This window comes from Nicotiana tabacum, chromosome 3, assembly GCF_000715075.1.
Source record: "Nicotiana tabacum cultivar K326 chromosome 3, ASM71507v2, whole genome shotgun sequence".
In the NCBI taxonomy this organism is placed as follows: Eukaryota; Viridiplantae; Streptophyta; class Magnoliopsida; order Solanales; family Solanaceae; genus Nicotiana; species Nicotiana tabacum.
Window position 1 is genome coordinate 147,447,435 of NC_134082.1, and position 18,853 is coordinate 147,466,287.

The 18,853-nt window shown below is 32.8% G+C and overlaps 2 protein-coding genes across 3 annotated transcripts; both read left to right on the forward strand.

The window, feature by feature from the left end:
* Positions 1–1,683: 1,683 nt before the first annotated feature.
* Positions 1,684–8,839, forward strand: LOC107776206 (MLO-like protein 10). Its single transcript, XM_016596069.2, has 15 exons — positions 1,684–2,050; positions 4,009–4,066; positions 4,152–4,357; positions 5,246–5,362; positions 5,938–5,998; positions 6,123–6,211; positions 6,305–6,379; positions 6,472–6,560; positions 6,692–6,741; positions 6,862–6,902; positions 6,974–7,147; positions 7,657–7,692; positions 7,808–7,875; positions 7,984–8,044; positions 8,221–8,839. The coding sequence occupies exons 1-15, from the start codon at positions 1,922–1,924 to the stop codon at positions 8,629–8,631; spliced, it is 1,665 nt and encodes a 554-aa protein (XP_016451555.1). The 5' UTR covers positions 1,684–1,921; the 3' UTR covers positions 8,632–8,839.
* A 7,557-nt stretch (positions 8,840–16,396) lies between these two features.
* LOC142179520 (RING-H2 finger protein ATL8-like) lies at positions 16,397–18,480 on the forward strand. 2 transcript variants are annotated; one of them, XM_075250033.1, is made up of 3 exons: positions 16,397–17,201; positions 17,464–17,668; positions 17,895–18,480. In XM_075250033.1, exons 1-2 carry the CDS (start codon positions 16,433–16,435, stop codon positions 17,499–17,501), a joined length of 807 nt encoding a protein of 268 aa, XP_075106134.1. In that variant the 5' UTR covers positions 16,397–16,432; the 3' UTR covers positions 17,502–17,668; positions 17,895–18,480. The 2 variants fall into 2 exon arrangements, with proteins under 2 accessions (XP_075106134.1, XP_075106133.1); XM_075250032.1 differs by having other exon boundaries at positions 16,398–17,201; positions 17,493–17,668.
* Positions 18,481–18,853: the final 373 nt, after the last annotated feature.

Below are 18,853 nucleotides of genomic sequence, written 5' to 3' on the forward strand. Positions count from 1 at the left end.
CGATAGATAATTTGAGAAGGAGAGAGCAATACTATCCCAATATGTGCTACCACGGTACTAGTAGGGGTGTTCATAAAAATCCGAACCAAACCGAAAACCAAACCACCGACCAAAAAATCGATACTTTTTGGTTTGGTTTGGTTTGGTTTTGGTTTTGAATTTTAAAAACCGATCAAATTTGGTTTGGTTTTGGTTTTAATCAGAAAAAAATCAAACCAAACCGACTATAGGATTAGTTATTTCAAATTTATTATTACACTTATATATATGTATATTTTTATACAAAGTTTCAGAAAATTTATGGTAAATGTTAATAGTTTGCACTTTTAGTATAGTTCTTTACCTTTACATTCTAGCTTGATTGGTAGTTTTCTTTTGTTAAGTGTAAGAATCCATTTCGTGTTAAAAATAATATATTTTTAATTGAGTCCTTAAATTATTCATCAGTATTTGATTAAATTATCATCAATATATCTTGGTAAATAATAGATTTCTCAAAGGGCAATTGATTTGATAGTGTTACGTTAAAAATGTGGTCGCTGGAATATGTATTTGGTAGTGTATGTCTTCTATTTAAGAAAAAACTGACAAATAACCGAAAAACCGACAAAACCCGACATAAACCGAATCGAGGAAAAACCGACTTACTTGGTTTGGTTTCTTTTTTAGGAAAAACCGATCCAAACCAAACCATGAACATCCACATACTAGTATGTATACACGTTAGTTGTATAAATTTTAGGGATAATTTCTTGGATATTCTTTCAGATTTAATTTTATAGCACCTTTAGAATACAAAATAAAAATTGCTACTGGTCAAACTTTAACTGAATTACCAGAGAAAAATTAGTATTGGTAGGATGTTATAAATATGTAAGTTTTAATTTCTCCCTTGATGTCGTCTTGAGAAATGGTATGTATCTAGGGCAGTAATTACCTTTGCTAAGTGGACTATTATTTTTGAAACTAATTAAATTTTAATCCACGTAAGCATTAACCAGACAAATTGACTTGATATTCTCTTCTTAATAAACTAAGTCAGCGACGAAATAGTAAATGCTTTCACATACTTGTCTTTCTAACAAAGCATTAAAAGTACTTCTTACATTGAATGTATTTATGCGAATTTGACCCTGTTTAATTTTTGTGCAAGATTTAGAATATTATGTTCTCCCCTTTATGTCATTACTTTTTGCTTATTAAACACACAATAGGGATTTATGTTAAACCTCCCTCTACCACTAGGTGGATTAAGAGTACATTTCGATAAATGCTTTTTTGAAAAATACTTTAGTAAAAAGTAATTTAACAAAGAAGTTGTCGAAAACTAATATAGTTGATAAATATATTCTCTTTGTATATTAATGTAGGAGTAATATATTCATAATATAAAATATTGTATACACATTTAAGGTACTATATTTAACTAGCGACTGTAATTATTTTTGAGTAAATGTGTTAAAAGCCCTCAAGAATACACCCTAAAATTAAAAATCTTATGTCCCTATTAATTTTTACATTTACAAACAAGAACCTTCTTAAATATTACAAAACCGTGGACTTTCTTTCTTGCCCCCTCTAACCCCTATTTGGAAGAGGTGAGAAATGCTACCAAGTTGTCTAAAGAAATTGTGAAACTCATAATTTACAATATATTATTATCTTAATTAATTCCGGCTATCCGTGTTTCTTTAAACTGTGTTTGTCAGATAGTACCTACCAATACCAAGTCCTAACTACCTGTTCTGTAAATTCCTTTCCATTAATTTGCATACCTACAGAATTAATAAAACTCAGTTTTCTGTAAAACACTGTCTATATATGCAGTCACTTTATTTGGGTTGTACAGGAAACCATTTATTTTCTTGAGATTTTTGACAACATCTGAAGCTGAAATTCTGTGTTTCAGAAAGTGAAATTAATGGCAGGTGGGGGTGGAGAAACATCAAGGCAACTTGATCAGACACCAACTTGGGCTGTGGCTGGTGTTTGTGCTGTTATTATCCTCATTTCTATTGCCTTGGAGAAGATTATCCACAAACTTGGAACCGTATGATTATAGCTAAAACCATATTCTTTTATTTGTTCCCCCGTTGACCTTCTTGTTCCCCTTTTGTTTTGCTTTTTATTATTCTGGTTTTTGTGTTTCTATTTCTGCTAAATATTTTTTGATCTTTAATGCCAAGATGTTATCTTTATTTTTAGTTACTTTTTGAAGATGAAGTGTGACCTGTAGCAATTCTCCTGCTTGTTTCCTTGTTTTGGTGTCAAGGAATTTTCACTAGCAGCTATGTTGATTATTGACTTCTTAATTTGTCTGTGGATGTCTTGCCTTATTAAATTGGAAGTGAACTCATGTTCTTTATCTAACTATTGGCTCTAGAACCTACAAACTGATCTTGATTGCTCAGATGCTGGTTGCCATTTGCCTAATATGGCTTCTTGTTGACTGGGTATCATACGAGGGTTTTGCTATTTCTTCCTTTTTTTTTTTTTTTACTATTTTTTTTATAATGATAGTGACCGAGCCTGTGTTCGTTCACCTTGACTGTTCTATCGGGTACCGGCTATACAAGATATGTACTAAGGAATCATCACAAGTGTGAGAATTGTGGGAGTAGATACAGAGGAGTTCTTAGTAATCGGGGGTTTTACAATGGATATTTGCATTGAGCTCGTACTTATTTGCTTGGTATAGATGAGTTATCCATTAGCGAATCCCTAATTTAACGACAAATTATTAAGCACTAGAATAAAGATGGATCCAAATGGAGCGGCACTGATATTGAGGATTCATATAGCCAGACTAGTTTTGAGGGGCAGTCGTTGTTGTATTTCTTTGGCTTTATCTGCTGATGTTACATTATATGTGTGTTTCCAAGATAATTTGTTTTACTTCTATTGCTTTCGCTGTTGCATATCCCCAAAAAAAGGTAAAAAGATTTTTCCCCACTTGGTTGGAATTGTTTACGCACCTTCAAGTTGTTTTATGCATATTGGTTACTTGGACATTATAGCTTTTATTTCTGTAATTGGATGTTCTTTTTCTTGCATTTATCTTAAAGTGAAAAGTGTTAAATGTCTTTTAACCATCTTATTTTAATTTGACCAATTAAACCAGGGACAAGAGTGAAAAGTAATTCGATGTCTGTGTTATGCCTTGTGAACTTGTTCCTTTGTGCTTCAGAAAATATAACATCGTTTTGCTATCCATTTTTAGACTTTTAGTCCTTTCATTTAATTGTAATAACTTGCTCTCCTTTTTTCTTTCTTTTTTTGCTTGCGATAGCATTTTAAACTAAACAAGTTCACTCTGATAATATACTGATATTGAAGTTTGTGTCTTATAGTTTTTAATTTGCACAACTTATTGTGATTGCCTGAGCTAGTGTAGTATCTCAGCTCATTTGTTGCTTCCTTGAACGCCTGCTACTCTAGAAAATATTAGTAAACCCGAGTTGATGTAGTATCTCACCTCATTTGTTGCTTTCTTGAATGCCTGCTACTCTAGAAAATATTGATAATCCTGAATTGATCTCAGCTCATTTGTGGCTTCCTTTAATGGCTGCTACTCTAGAAAATATTAATAGCCCTGAGTAGATGTAGTATCTCGGCTCATTTGTTGCTTCCTTGAATGCCTGCTACTCTAAAAAAATTTAATAATCCTGAGCTTATGCATTATCTCAGCTGCCTTGTTGTTTTCTTGAATGCCTGCTACTCTGGAAAATATTAATAATTCTGAGTTGATTTCAGCTCATTTTATTGCTTCCTGTAATGGCTACTCTAGAAAATATTACTAATCCTGAGTTGATGTAGTATCTCAGCTCATTTGTTGCTTCCTTTAATGGCTGCTATTCTTGAAAATATTAATAATCTCAGCTCATCCTGCTACCTTAAAAAATATTAGTAATCCTGAGTTGATGTAGTATCTCAGCTCATTTGTTACTTCCTTGAATGCCTGCTACTCTAGAAAATATTAATAATTGACACAGTGAAATCTTTGCTCAGTGGTTGACTGACAGGCATAAAAAAGCTCTATATGAGGCTTTGGAGAAGGTTAAGGCTGGTAAGATTTTGTGCTCTCCTCCTCTTATCGTTTTTTTAGCATGAACTTGTTTTCATTTTTTGATTTAATCCTCTATTTATTGCAGAGTTGATGATTCTCGGTTTTATCTCGTTAACCCTTGTATTTAGTCAATATTACATTGCTAGAATTTGTATCCCCTCAAGTGTCGCTAACACAATGCTGCCGTGCCCTGCGGTGCACAAAGATGCTGAAAAGAAGGAGGAACACCGTCGGAGGCTTTTATGGTTTGAACGTAGAATTTTGGCTGGTGCAGAGACTACATGCAAAGAGGTAAATGTGTACATGACCCTTGTATTTAGTTGTACTAATGAGTGCTGATGGCAAAAATGGCTCTAGCAGAGCTTTGCTTTTAGTAATTAACTAGTACTTTCTTGAATTAGATATGGCCAGTGGCCACAGACTAAATGTTTTTCATTACTGTCAATTGACCTAGACAATGAGATATTCTGCGCAACCTACTAAAAGTTCTCCCAAACTTCCTTAGAATGTTTGTCACTTCAATTCAAATAAATGGACATTTCAAATATCATGAAGTCATCGTCAAAAAGAACTGCAAAAGAATTTTTACACATAGCTCCTTCATTCCATTAGGTATATGACAAGTTGTCTGCATTATATTCATGTAGCCTAATCATAGATTAGGAAACACTTAACCTTTTACCATCACTGATTTATTTCTAGGTTGTCCTGTCTGATGTAGGAAGAAAAGAATTGAGATAACTAGCTGAGATATGTAAGATCCATCCAAATGATTGTTCCGCTCCATCTTCTGTACTGTAAAAGTTCGGTTTGTCCCAGCACATTGAACAGGTGTGACTGGATACAACTGGAGTGGATGACTAAATCGTGACTTTATAGCTCCGTTACAACTTGCACCACAAAAATCACCCTGTATGTGCTTCAAATTTCTTGGACTATGAGCTTCTGAAAGTTGTTAGGTCAGCTTAGGTTTTGGGTAAATTTTTCATATAAAATAACATTTGAAGGTAAAGTTGTTGTTCTACCAGATGCTGCATCCTTGAATTCCGTTAGCACTATAGTTCTAGACATCTATTTCTTCCTTCGCAGCTTTGTTTTGGACCTTTATGTTTTACTTCATATTTGCATTAACAGCATGATTTCTTTCTTAAGTAAACTAATTTAAAGTATTCCTAACAGGGACGTGTTGCTCTCATTTCTGTCGATGCACTGCATCAAATACACATCCTTATTTTCTTTTTGGCAGTCCTTCATGTGTTATACAGTGCTATTACCATGTGGTTGGGAAGGCTTAAGGTAATTCAAAATATACTTTATGTTGTTATTCCTATGCTTTAGCTGCCATTTATACTGCTTTTTAGGTAATCTGGAAATATTGTAGAGCCCAATTATTGACCATGCGTTTTTAGTAGTTTTCTTGTCCAGACCTTCAGTCCTTCAATGTATTCAGAAGATTGATCAAATTTTCATGGTGATTCAATGCCCTGGTGTTATTAATGGAAGGACGATCATTTCTCTAATCTTACTTGGTTGACGTAATCAAACATTTTAGGAAACTGAATTGCAAGACGAACTGGTCTTGGTATGACAGAGGAATATTCAAACTAAATTGCAAGCCGAATTGCAGTTAATCATTTGGATCACTCAAACTGTTTTTCCTAAAACTGCTGCAGCTATACGTCCTAGCTATAATTGACCATATACCAAGACTCATATTTGTTACCGAGACTCAATACTTGTGTAGGGTGATAAACTGGTCATGGTCCCGTGCTTGGTTGCTTATTTAGTAAATGATCCTCTCCTTTTAGATTTTAGGATGCTGTTATCCTTGGTAATAATCCATTTGCTAAATGCCAAACTTTGTTCTTCAGATTCGTGGCTGGAAACAATGGGAGCAAGAGACTTCAACCCATTATTACGAGTTTTCAAATGGTGTGCTTTTGCTTGCTGTGAAGGCTAAACTTTGTGCTGTTGCTTGTTATGATGCTATCTATGTTTATTTGCTCAGTCCATTTTGGTTTTGACTGTATCATTATGTTTGTAATGGGACTTGCAGATCCTTCAAGATTCAGACTTACTCATGAGACATCTTTTGTCAGAGCACATACTAGTTTCTGGACAAGGCTCCCGATCTTCTTTTACATTGTGAGAAATTAATAAGATGTGAATTGCATAGTTTTGTAACACAAGGCCAAACTAGTGTTAAGATGGTTCATTGTTGCAACTTAATTCATGCAGGGATGCTTCTTAAGACAATTTTTCAGGTCTGTCAGTAAGTCTGACTACTTGACCCTGCGCAATGGTTTTATCAGTGTAAGTTCTCTTTGTGCTTTGTTCTGCAATTTGCCTTGTTCTTTTTGAATATTCTCTGTTTCCCCGTGAAACTAAAAATCTTCCATGTGCAGGTTCATCTAGCTCCTGGAAGTAAATTTGACTTCCAAAAGTATATCAAGAGGTCATTAGAGGATGACTTCAAGGTAGTTGTCGGCGTCAGGTAGTTAGATGTGCTATTTTCTCTCTCAATCTTTTTAAGAATATTTATGTATTCTTACTTGTGCGTAATTAGCATAATTCTCCTTGCTTCTCTGATTGACTTACTTTGTTTTTTTTTTCTTTTTCCGGCAGTCCAGTTTTATGGGCATCATTTGTCCTTTTCTTGCTTCTAAATGTTAGCGGTAAGTCATGTTCTGTGGTGCAATCCATTTCTGAAATTGTTTTATTCTTCGGTTTTAGTCGCTTTCCAATTCAGCCGAAGTACCGTTTTCATATAATCTGAATCATTTGATCCGTTTCAGGGTGGCAAGCATTGTTCTGGGCATCCTTAATTCCTCTGATTGTAAGATTCCTGTCCATTATCCATCTTCTTGAGTTATTCTAGGGGAAATTCTTATAGTGAAATCTTCTCAGATCATTTTAGCTGTTGGAACAAAGCTTCAGGCTGTTGTGACTAGGATGGCGATTGACATCATAGAGAGACATGCAGTAGTTCAAGGAATCCCTCTTGTGCAAGGCTCAGACAAATATTTTTGGTTTGGTCGACCGCAACTGGTTCTTCACCTCATCCATTTTGCCCTATTTCAGGTTTGCATTTCAATACAATTTTTAAAAAGTAATGTTGGTAAACCAGAGGATGGGCATATCATTTGGTTTCAACTTTGCAAGTACAAAGTTGCCTTAATGCATAATGTTGCTATAAGAAACTCGGGCTTAGAGGGGCATTTGATAATTGAAAGACAGGACATTATAAGTTCATACAATCAGCTAAGACGACGTCTATTGAGGATAAGAAGTAAAAATATTTCCTTCTATCTATGGGTCAGTCAATAAACTTCTCTATCCAGTGTCTGTCAAAGCGTGCTGTTGAATATTGAAGTAAACGTAGAAACTAGTGCATGTGCAGTACTGAAAATGTTGTATTTTGTTTGAGGAATTTTTGCTAAGAAAATAAAATAAAATGGAAAAGATGATGCTAGAGCGTGGAATAGTTTGCTTTTCATATCTTAATCTCTATGTATTTCATGGAATTAGCTTGGCTATACTTTTCCTTTTTTAAGTTTTTCTATTGCTAATATATTTTTTAAACTTGACAGAATGCATTCCAGCTAACATATTTTCTGTGGATATGGGTAATAATTCTTCTTCCAGTATCAAAGATCAAATTCTGATATTGCGAGATATTCTTTTTCTTTTTCTTTGTGCATAAAACTATCAATAGAGATGAGGATTCTACTTTCTCTGTAGTATGAGTATGGGCTAAAATCTTGCTTCCACAATGCGTTTGAGCTGGTCATTGCGAAAATTGTTGTAGGGTATGTTTATTGCTACAGAAAGCTACTTTGGTATACTCATTATTTTAGTTTCTAAGCTTCAAGAATCCAACTTACTCTTGTTAATCTAATTAGCCGTTGCTATTACAGGGTGGGAGTCTTGTTATTATGCAGTTATATTACTCTTCCGCTTTATGCCCTTATAACTCAGGTACTATCAGAGGCTCTTTTCTACGTTTTATTTTGTGCCGTACTACCTTAGGCATTTGCCATCGCTTCGTTGAACAATGGAAGTTCACCACATGATACTACTCAAATCTCTAGTCTTTTAGCATGATCTGCTGTTAACTTAGATAAAGCATTAGCCATTAATTTTAATGTTTGCAGATGGGATCCAATATGAAAAAATCAATCTTTGATGAGCAAACTTCAAAGGCTCTGAAGAAGTGGCATATGGCTGTGAAGAAGAGGAAGGGAGCAAGGGGAGACAGGTCTCCTACGCGAACGCTGGGTAGTGCAAGTCCAAGGTCCACAATGAGCTCACCTGTACACCCGGCAGGCCCTGCTCTTCATCGGTTCAAAACTACCGGTCACTCCTCACGTTTCCAGGGCTACAACAGCGATCAAGAAGCATCCGACCTTGAAAATGATCCAACACCACCGATGAATCGTGCAGAGATTTCAACTACACAGATTTATCATGATGACACAGAAATTCATGTGCATGTTCCTCCAAATGGAGAATCTACTAGGAGGGAAGATGACTTCTCATTTGTAAAGCCTGCTCCCCAAAGGTGAAAAAGAAGTAGGTAACCAATTAGCTTTGTGCCCTTTTTTCTCCTTTTCCTCTTCCCCTCATGTCGATGTGCTTATACTTTTAGGACTATCATATAAGCAGTTTGGCAGTTCCTCGGCACATATATGTGAATTCCTTGTATATTTTCACATGATCTCCAATGCACTATGTAATTGTTTGCCTTTATAAGATTCATGAAGTTGAAAAGAAGGCCACAAGCATGAGGTAACTTCTTTCCATTTGTGTAAAGCATGCATGGGTAGGTAGAGTTGCGCAAATACCCGTCTGAACAAAAAAGGAATCCTATGTCACATGCAAACGGTCTTTCGACTTCCAAACAAGGAGAAAAAAGCCAAGGAAATGAGTTCAATCAATCATTTCACCTTTAGTTTTGTTTTTCTCTCTTTATATGCCTTGCACAAAGGATATATGATCTTTTCGCAATAAAGAAGCAAATCACATGGCGCACTAAGCGCGCAATTTTACGGATGGTGTTATCTTTGAGGGATTTCTTCTATTTCAGATGATCTTTGAGTTTGTTTAAGTTGGAAATGGGAATTGAATTCCTCCAATAATTCAGATTTATCTCTTTTCCTTGGAAAAATACAGTTCGCTAAGTTTTGGACCACTATAAAATTATGATCTACAAAAAAGAAGCAATCTGAATTTCCCTCAAATATATTTAATAGTATATTCTATTAAAATCTATATCTGCGGTGAAAAGTTGCAATATTATTTAAACAAATATGCACATATCTTCATAAATTAAATAAAAACACTTGCATTGACTATATGGAATTGTATATAGTTCACTTGTGAGATCACACTGAAATGGTTGTTATTATTATTATACTTGCATTGATTTTATATATTTGTATTTTAACAAAAAGAAGTTGAACCACTAATCCACGTTGCTGTGGAGAGGTGCAGTGTCCTTGGAATAGAAATTTTCTAATTTGAGCTATTCGTTGTACAAAATAAGATACATTAATTTATTGATGGTCATGTCTAAGGGTGTACATAGGTTGGGTTTGTTCGGATTTGACAATTACCAAACCAAACCAATTGTGTCGGGTTATTAAATCTAAAGACCAAACCAAACCAATAAAACTCGGATTTTTCACTCTCGAATTTTCGGATTTTTTTAGGGTTTATATGGTAAAATCTTCGTAGAACAAAACATATAAATTGTGCTCCAAATATTTCTTTAGTAAGATACAACTATATAAAGTATTTTTCAAGCAATTAATACAAAATATGAGATATGTCATGGCATTATCCTAAAATATTCAACAATAAAATTATGTAATATAAATATTGCTAATTAAAAAGCCATAATAAAAATAAACATAATCTAAAAGTACTAAGTCATGCTAAAATAAGTAGACTAGTAAGAGAGTATTAATTACATGACTAAACGCTAAAACAATTAAAATAGGTTATACATTTTTATCTAAATTATTGCAAAACAAAAAATAGATATGCAACACATTCCCGTTCGTAGTATTGAGTTGAATGTCTTTTGTTAGCATTAGTATTGATTTGATTTTGGTTTGGGCTTTTGTTAGCACTATTTAATTTACTAATGTTAATGGCTATAAAACATATTGGAACGTTCAAAAGTTCTAAGTCCAACCTTAAAATAATATCTCAAAAAATAAAACTATGAAATCTTTTAAGAAATATTTATAAATTACATCACAATAAGTATATTTATATATTAAATATATCTAAAATTTCTATATATATAATGTCGGGTTGGTTTGGTTTCGGTTTAACTTTCTTTAGTTAAAACCAAACTAAACCAATTATGGTCGGATTTTTTTTCCCAACACCAAGCCAAATCAAACCAAACCATAATCGGGTTTTTTTTTCTCAGTTTGACTCGGATTATCAGATTGGTGCGGCTTATCGATTTCCTTTGTACACCCCTAGTCACGTCTATCTTATACAGTCCCACATATATATTTTGGATATTGTCTCGGATAAACAGTATCTATTAAGTTAACATCAAATATTAAATTAATATTTATTAGTATGTAATATGAAAATCAGAGTTGACTCATCCTGGCGTTAACTTCCCATATTGATCAAAGGTACGAGTTTACGTCCCACATTCGTTTTGTTGGGTGTATATGAATAAAGTCCCACATGAAAAGCAGAAAAAAAAAATTGTTTATAAAGAGTTGAATGCTCTTAATAGTGTGAGGTTTTTTGAAAAAAATCGAGCTTAATTCAAAATAGACAATATCACACAATATTAAAAATATCTTTGAACCGTTTTAACGGCAATAAATTTGGGCTTATTTATAAATAAATAAAAGCAAAACAAGAAAAAAAAAACAAGTGGGACAGAGGCCGATGATGGGTCATGGACGTGCACGAAGACAATGAAGAAAGAAGAAGGCAAAATACATAGTTTACCCATCCATTTTGCACCAAAATCCCTGTGACACACCTGTTGACTACGGCTTTAACGTTACACATCAAATCTTTTAAAAGTGTGTCAATGACACACCACTTTTGACCCATGACAAGCTCGTGTTTTACACCAAAAGCAGGCGAGTGAATAGTAAAAAAATGTATCCGAAGCCTCATTTTAGTGCCACATATCTAGTTTTTTTTTTCTTCATTTTTTTCTATCATCATCTTCATTGTCAAGAACATAAAGAAACAAGCAACAACAATGGTTTAGAAATCACTCGAAAAGAAACCCCAAAAAAAAAAGACAGACAAGAAATCGAAGAAAACCCAGCAATGGTTAAGAAACCCATTATCTCGATTTCTTGACTCGCAAATCCAAATCATCTTGAATAGGGTTGGTGAAAATTGATTCAAAATCAACCTAATAAAATTACCGATTCTAGGTGAAACGGTAGTTTTTTAGTAATTATCGGCCTGGTTTTCTCGACCGTCGGAGGAGTTCTCATCTTTGGGATTAAGAGAAGTTAGTGTCGAAATCCATCATCAAAGCCTATTTGAATGATTGTTTTTGTTTTTTTCAGTGCAATTTTGTGTTTAATTGTATCTTTTTCAGTCTTTTTCTGACCAATCTTTGGTCAAGCTTTCGTTGTTCTCGTCCCTGCTCCAGCGATGGAAATAAGTTTTATGGCCACCGGTGGATCTGAAAATTATTGGGAAGATAATAGGGATGGAGGGTGGGTTGAAGGAAGCCGACGTACAAGTGATACTGGAGGAGGAGCCAGCGTGAAGGTAGGATTGGGGAAGAGGATAAACCCAGGGGGTGGGGGTGTTGAGGAAGACACATAGCTACTTTATTCTACTTTTTAAAACTTGTAAATTGGGGTTTATCTTAATTTTGGGTCGGGTTGTCCATTTTTAATTAAAGAATCGTTTGTTTTTAATTTACATAAGCGTGTGTATATACAACATTGAGTATTAACTAGGTTGGTCAAAAGTTGTGTGTCATTGATACACTTTTAAAAGGTTTGGTGTGTAATGTTAAATCCGTAATCAACAGATGTGTAACAAGAATTTTGGTGCAAAGTAAATGGGTAAAATATGTATTTTGCCAAAGAAGAAACACTTCACATGTATTAGGCCTGGCCTGCCTTTTACAAACAATGAAGATGCAACTGATTAAATTGTTTCTCCAGGTTGTCATTTCTTAATCAATTAACAAAAAAATTGAAGCCAAAATTCAAATCTTTTCAGATTATTATACCTCATAAATAAATAATTCTGTAAGTAGCTTTTTGGTAAAGAAAAACTAAGTATTTTCTTAAAATATAACATATATTTTAAATAGAGAAGTGATAATTTATATAGCTAACCCTAAATTCTTTGGGATAGAAGTGTAATAACTTAAAAGATTGGGAACCTACATATAGGTGTAAGCATCTCTTATTGGTGTGAGACCTTTTGGAACAAGTGTAGCAATGGAAGAATGATGGTGCGACACTCGGTTTACTTACCCTTACTAGCTTGGAGACGTGCATACAAAAAGAAGCAAGTTGCGAGTTTCGGCTGCCATAAGTATCTAATGATGTGGCTGGCACACAATGAATCTCGAAAATTGACTCGTGGATTGTGGTAATGGGTCACGTGGATCTTAGTTCGAGGAGGAGATTGTTGGTTGTGTGAACAAAGTATTACATTGGTAGCTGAAAAGATTGGGAGCCTACATATATGATGTATGAATTTTTTAATGATGTGAGACCTTTTGAGGAAAACTGTGCGGGTTTGGCCAAAACGGATAATATAATACCATGTTAAGAGTATCTTTATATAGGTGTGCCATAAATATTTCTTAAAATATAACTTTATGTTTTAAAGGGAGAAGATAGCCAATCCTAATTGCTTTCGGATTGAAGCGTGATAGTAATAATAAATTAATAATAATCTATATATATTAAAGGAATAAAGTTTGCATTGTGGTTAAGCTAAATGACTAGCTATTAAGAAGCCACTTGGCAAATTTAGAACAAAAGAAATGATTAATTAATGAAAGCAAAATGGAAATAAGTTAATTCAAAATTTGATTTATATTCTCACACATACTTTCTTCCCTTTAATGATTAATGGAATTAAAATTGTTTCCATTTTAGTTTCACCTCGCGGCTCTGTTTTGATTTTAGTCCTCCAAAGTCTTTCTTAGCAGACACAACTCTTTTATGACCAAAGCAAGAAACAATAAAAACCCTGCATTTGTAAATCAGAACAAAGAAAGACGTTATTTGGGAGTTTCTATTATAGCTGAACACAAGGAAAAGTTTATATTTTTTTACAGGAAAAAATTTGTTTTTATGAGGTAATAGATGTGTTATGTAAAAGTATTCCGTTGGTTATGTATTATGTATCAGAAACTTTATTCAATTAATTTATATAGTCTAAATTTATCTTTTTCTGCCAAATATCATATGACAAAAGTTATAAAATAAAATATGTAAAGGTTGTAAGACAAAGATTTACCCAATAGCTATTAAATTAAAAGATAAAAAAGTTTGAATTAAAATTAAATAATTCGAATTTGGATTCACATTTTTTTTAAAGATAAAAATATATCACTTTTAAATTTTGCGTTTAAATTCTCGGATATCATAAAAGTAGTTATAAAATCTATATATCTTCTCTCTATTTATTTTGTTAGACCAAATAAACTCAAATCTTATCCAAGCTTTTGAATTAAAAAACAAAACAAATCAATTCTTATCCAAGCTTTTGAAATGGAAAAGAAAACTTTAAGGATGAAAAAACAAAACCTTGAAATTTTAGCGAATAATAAAGTACGAGCATATGCGCTTTTTTGTCTATTATTAAACACTAAAAAAATAATTATATAAAATTTCATAGTAAAATAATGTAATAAAATATATGAAATTGAAATATAAGAAAATCGGAACCAGAATTAAATAATTTGAAATTGGATAAAAAAATTACGCAAGTAATCTTTAATCAAAATCCACATCTTTTCTAAAGTCGTTCAAATCAAGTTTTACATTGTAAAATAAATGTAATAAATATATTAAATTAAAAAAGATAAGATAATTTGAATTAAAATTAAATAATTTGAATTTGGATAAAAAAATTTAATTCCAATTAGTAAAATATAGAAAATAGAACTAATATAGAAACTTATGAATTTGAAATGAAAGATAAAAAAAATTTGAATTGAAAAAACCTTTTTCCTTTGAAAGTAAAAGTTTATCACGTTTAAATTTTGCCTCGAATTCAGGGATCTAATAGTTATAGGATAATTACACACATAAAAATAGATAAAGAGAATTTAAAAATAAAATTACAACTCAATATTCTATATTAAAAAATAAAGGAGAAGCTTGAAATAACTACATATGCGTTAAACTATATGTGTTTAGATTTATATATTATTTTGGTATGTATTATAATAATAATAATAATAGTAATTGCAATAATAATAATAATCTTAATATATTCTCTCTATTTATTTTGTTAGACCAAATAAACACAAATATTATCTAATCTTTTGAATTAAAAAACTAAACAAATCAAAATTCAAGCTTATGAATTGGAAAATAAAACTTCAAGGATGGAAAAAAACTTAAGAATTTGGAGAATTATAAAATATGAGCATATGCCATTTTTTTCTATTATTAGATTAAATACTTGACGAAATAGTTATGTCATAGTAAAATGAATGCAATAAATATATTAAAGTGAAATACAAGAAAATCTGAATTAAAATTAAATAATTTGAATTTTGATACAAAAATTAAATTCGAATTAGTAACAGATAAAAAAATATAATCAATATAGAAAATTATGAATTTGAAATCAAATATAAAAATATTTTAATTGAGAAAAAAATTGAAGATAAAAGTATGTCCCTTTTAAATATTTCCTCTAGATTTCTATATCTATCTATATCTATATATTATTAAAAAGCAAGGAAAAAGCCTACACATTAAGTCAAGTGGCAACCTCACAATAGGCACAAAGTTAGTTAGGCTAGATAATAATTAGTTTTTTAAATTTTAATTTTTAAAAAATTTAAATTATGCATTATGTGTTGTTAATAATTAGTTGTTCTCTTTGAGTTAACAATTTGTAGTTCTAAAATTATTCTAAAATAAAAAACGAAAATAATAAGAAGAAAAAAAACTATTAATTCAAATTGGGAAATGATTTCTTCTTAATATGATAGTCTATATCTATAAAATACTATAAATATATTATTTATATAGAAAATAATTTGATTTCTCAAATTTATAGATTGATATATTTGAGTTGAGATAAAATAAAAGTTCATTTGCTTATGGAAAACAATGAAAAATAACAATTATTAAAAATATCAGTAAATTTATGACAAAATAGTAAAATTACTTATATGTTTATATTTTTTTAAAATTCAAATTTATAATTTAAATATGACTGTAAAAAAACGTCCAATTCAAATTGGGGAGTAGTTTCTTCCTAATATGGTAGTCTATATCTATAAAATACTATAAATATATTTTTTGATAGATGAAATAATTTAAATTTGAATTTAAAGATAAAAATATTATTTCAAATTTATAGATAGAAATATTTGAGTTGAGAAAAAATAAAAGTTCATTTGCTTATGCCAAATAATGCAAAATAACAATTATTGAAAATATCAGTAAATTTATGACAAAATAGTAAAATGTATATATTAAAATGAGAGGAAAAAGCCTCCACATTAAACCAAATTGCCACCTCATAATAGGCCACTTGGCAATTTAGGACAAAGTTGCTTAGATTAGATAATAATTAGTTTTTTGAACTTTAATTTTAATTTTAAATAATTTAAATTATGCATTATGTGTTGTTAATCTATATCTATATATTATTAAAAGAAGATAAAAAAGCCTTCACATTAAGCCAAGTGACAACCTCACAATAGGCCGCATAGCAAATTGGGACAAAGTTAGTTAAGTTAGGTAATAACTAATTTTTTAAATTTTAATTTTAAAAAATTTAAATAATGCATTATGTGTTGTTAATAATTAATTACTCTCCTTGAGTTAAAAAATTTGTAGTTTTAAAATTATTCTAAAATAAAAACGAAAATAAGAAGAAGAAGAAGAAAACTGTGAATTTAAATTGGAGAGTAATTTCTTCCTAATATGATATTCTACATCTATTTGGGTTAATTCTACATCACACATAGTATGTTCTTTTATCTCCACTCAAATTTGAATTGATCTTTCATCTAAAGATGCTAATCAACATGTAACCCTACATGATTAAACTAAACCGCAAATTATTTTCTATTTTAATCATTAAATAAAATAGCTGGTAGTGTTTGTAGTAAGAATAGTAGGGATCTGTTCTCTGCTCCACATGTGTAGACTTGAATACCTTCCATTCAACACTCCCCTCAGATTTTATATCTATATATATCTTACGGACTTTGAGACATTTTCATATGTTTTTATCACTGCTGTTAAGTTCACATCAATTACCGACATTTCAACCACATCTTTTACATCCATTGTCCCCAGTTGTTCTTCTATATTGTTGTTGTTGAATTTGTTTTCAATTATGACTCGCCCAGCTAGATTTCTGCTAAGCACAAACTCTTCTTCAACTTCCCCTTCAACGCCTACGGCGGAGCCACCATCTGCGGTGGCAGTGGAGTCTGACTTTGTCGTAATACTAGCTGCTTTGCTTTGCTTACTAATTTGTGTGGTGGGGCTCATCGCTGTTGCAAGATGCGCTTGGCTCCGGCGAGCAACCGGCGGCGGAGCTGGTGGTCAGTCGTCGTCGGCTAATAAAGGGTTAAAGAAGAAAGTGTTGCAGTCGTTACCTAAGTTCACTTATGATCCCAGCAGTACAACGGCGAAAGGTACACCGTTCACGGCGGAGTGTGCCATTTGTCTGGCGGAGTATGCGGTGGGAGATGAGATCCGTGTGCTACCGCAGTGTGGCCATAGTTTTCACCTTCAGTGTATTGATACTTGGTTGGGTTCACACTCTTCGTGCCCTTCTTGTCGTCAAATTCTCGTGGTTGCTCGGTGCCGGAAGTGCGGCGAGTTCCCTGCAGTTTCCCATAAAACCGACGGTGCTCCGGCTACAACTCCGGCAGAGTCTCGTTCATGCGCTAGATCAAGTAATTTTCTAGTCTAGAAAAAGAAAAAAAGACTTAGCTTTAAATGATCAATCTAGTTTACATTATCAGTGCAGTTTTACCAGTTGTAATCCGTCGCTTATTGTGTTATGCAAGTTAGGTTACTAATCTACGGATTACTGTAGACAGTTACTTGTAATTATTTATGTAAAATTATTTTTACAGATTTAGTATATGTTGAAGTTAAAATTGATGAAGTAGAATATAAAATAGGATGGTGAAATGTTTTCTTGTGTTATTCTAGGGGAAATTCTTATAGTGAAATCTTCTCAGATCATTTAAGCTGTTGGAACAAAGCTTCAGGCTGTTGTGACTAGGATGGCCATTGACATTACAGAGAGACACGCTGTAGTTCAAGGAATCCCTCTTGTTCAAGGCTCGGACAAATATTTTTGGTTATTGGTCGACCGCAACTGGTGCTTCACCTCATCCATTTTGCCTTATTTCAGGTTTGCATTTCAATACAATTTTTAAAAAGTAATGTTTGTAAACCAGAGGATGGGCATATCATTTGGTTTCAACTTTGCAAGTACAAAGTTGCCTTAATACATAATGTTGCTTTAAGTAACTCAGGCCTAGAGGGGCATTTGATAATTGAAAGACAGGACATTATAAGTTCATACCATATGCTGTTAACTTAGATAAAGCATTGGCCATTAATTTTAATGTTTGCAGATGGGATCCAATATGAAAAACTCAAATCTTTGATGAGCAAACTTCAAAAGAAGTGGCATATGGTTGTGAAGAAGAGGAAGGGAGCAAGGGGCTACGCGGACACTAGGTTGTGCAAGTCCAAGGTCCACAATGAGCTCACCTGTACACCCGGCAGGCCCTGCTCTTCATCGATTCAAAACTACCGGTCACTCCTCACGTTTCCAGGGCTACAACAGCGATCAAGAAGCATCCAACCTTGAAAATGATCCAACAACACTGATGAATCGTGCAGACATTGCAACTACACAGATTTATCATGATGACACAGAAATACATGTGCATGTTCCTCCAAATGGAGAATCTACTAGGAATGAAGATGACTTCTCATTTGTAAAGCCTGCTCCCCAAAGGTGAAAAAGAAGTAGGTAACCAATTAGCTTTGTGCCCTTTTTTCTCCTTTTGCTCTTCCCCCTTTTGCCTAGTTATATCAATGTGCTTATACTTTTAGGACTATCATATAAGCAGTTTGGCAGTTCCTCGGCACATATAGGTGAATTCCTTGTATATTTTCACATGAAATTGCCAAGCAATGATCTCCAATGCACTATATAATTGCTTGCCTTTGTTAGATTTTTTTTTTTCGTGATGATTACAAATTTAATTAAGTTAAAACTTAAAAAGAATGTCTAGGTAGGTAAACTTTATATAGCCTTGTTTCTTCCACCTCAATAGCTAGCTTTTGGGGTGTGGTTCTCCCTAGGTTGTATCAACGGTATCAGAGCCACCCACCACCCTTTGTGCCCATCATGCCTTGGATTGTGACGCCCAAATTGCACGTTCGCACAACCGTCGAGTGATGCCGGTATTGCAGCGTTCGCACAGTCGTCGAGAACGACGGATACGAAGCTTGGTGATTTATTATGGTATATTGGAAGGAATGGGACTTGAGTCCCGCACCGGTATTACAAAGTGCTGATGTG

Coding starts and splice junctions, on each gene's coding strand:
- LOC142179520 (XM_075250032.1), top strand. CDS start 16,433: ATGTGTAGACTTGAATACCTTCCATTCAACACTCCCCTCAGATTTTAT. Junction 17,202..17,492: donor TCGTTCATGCGCTAGATCAA/GTAATTTTCTAG, acceptor AAATCTTCTCAG/ATCATTTAAGCTGTTGGAAC.
- LOC107776206 (XM_016596069.2), top strand. CDS start 1,922: ATGGCAGGTGGGGGTGGAGAAACATCAAGGCAACTTGATCAGACACCA. Junction 5,363..5,937: donor TGTGGTTGGGAAGGCTTAAG/GTAATTCAAAAT, acceptor TTTGTTCTTCAG/ATTCGTGGCTGGAAACAATG. Junction 7,693..7,807: donor CATATTTTCTGTGGATATGG/GTAATAATTCTT, acceptor CTTTCTCTGTAG/TATGAGTATGGGCTAAAATC.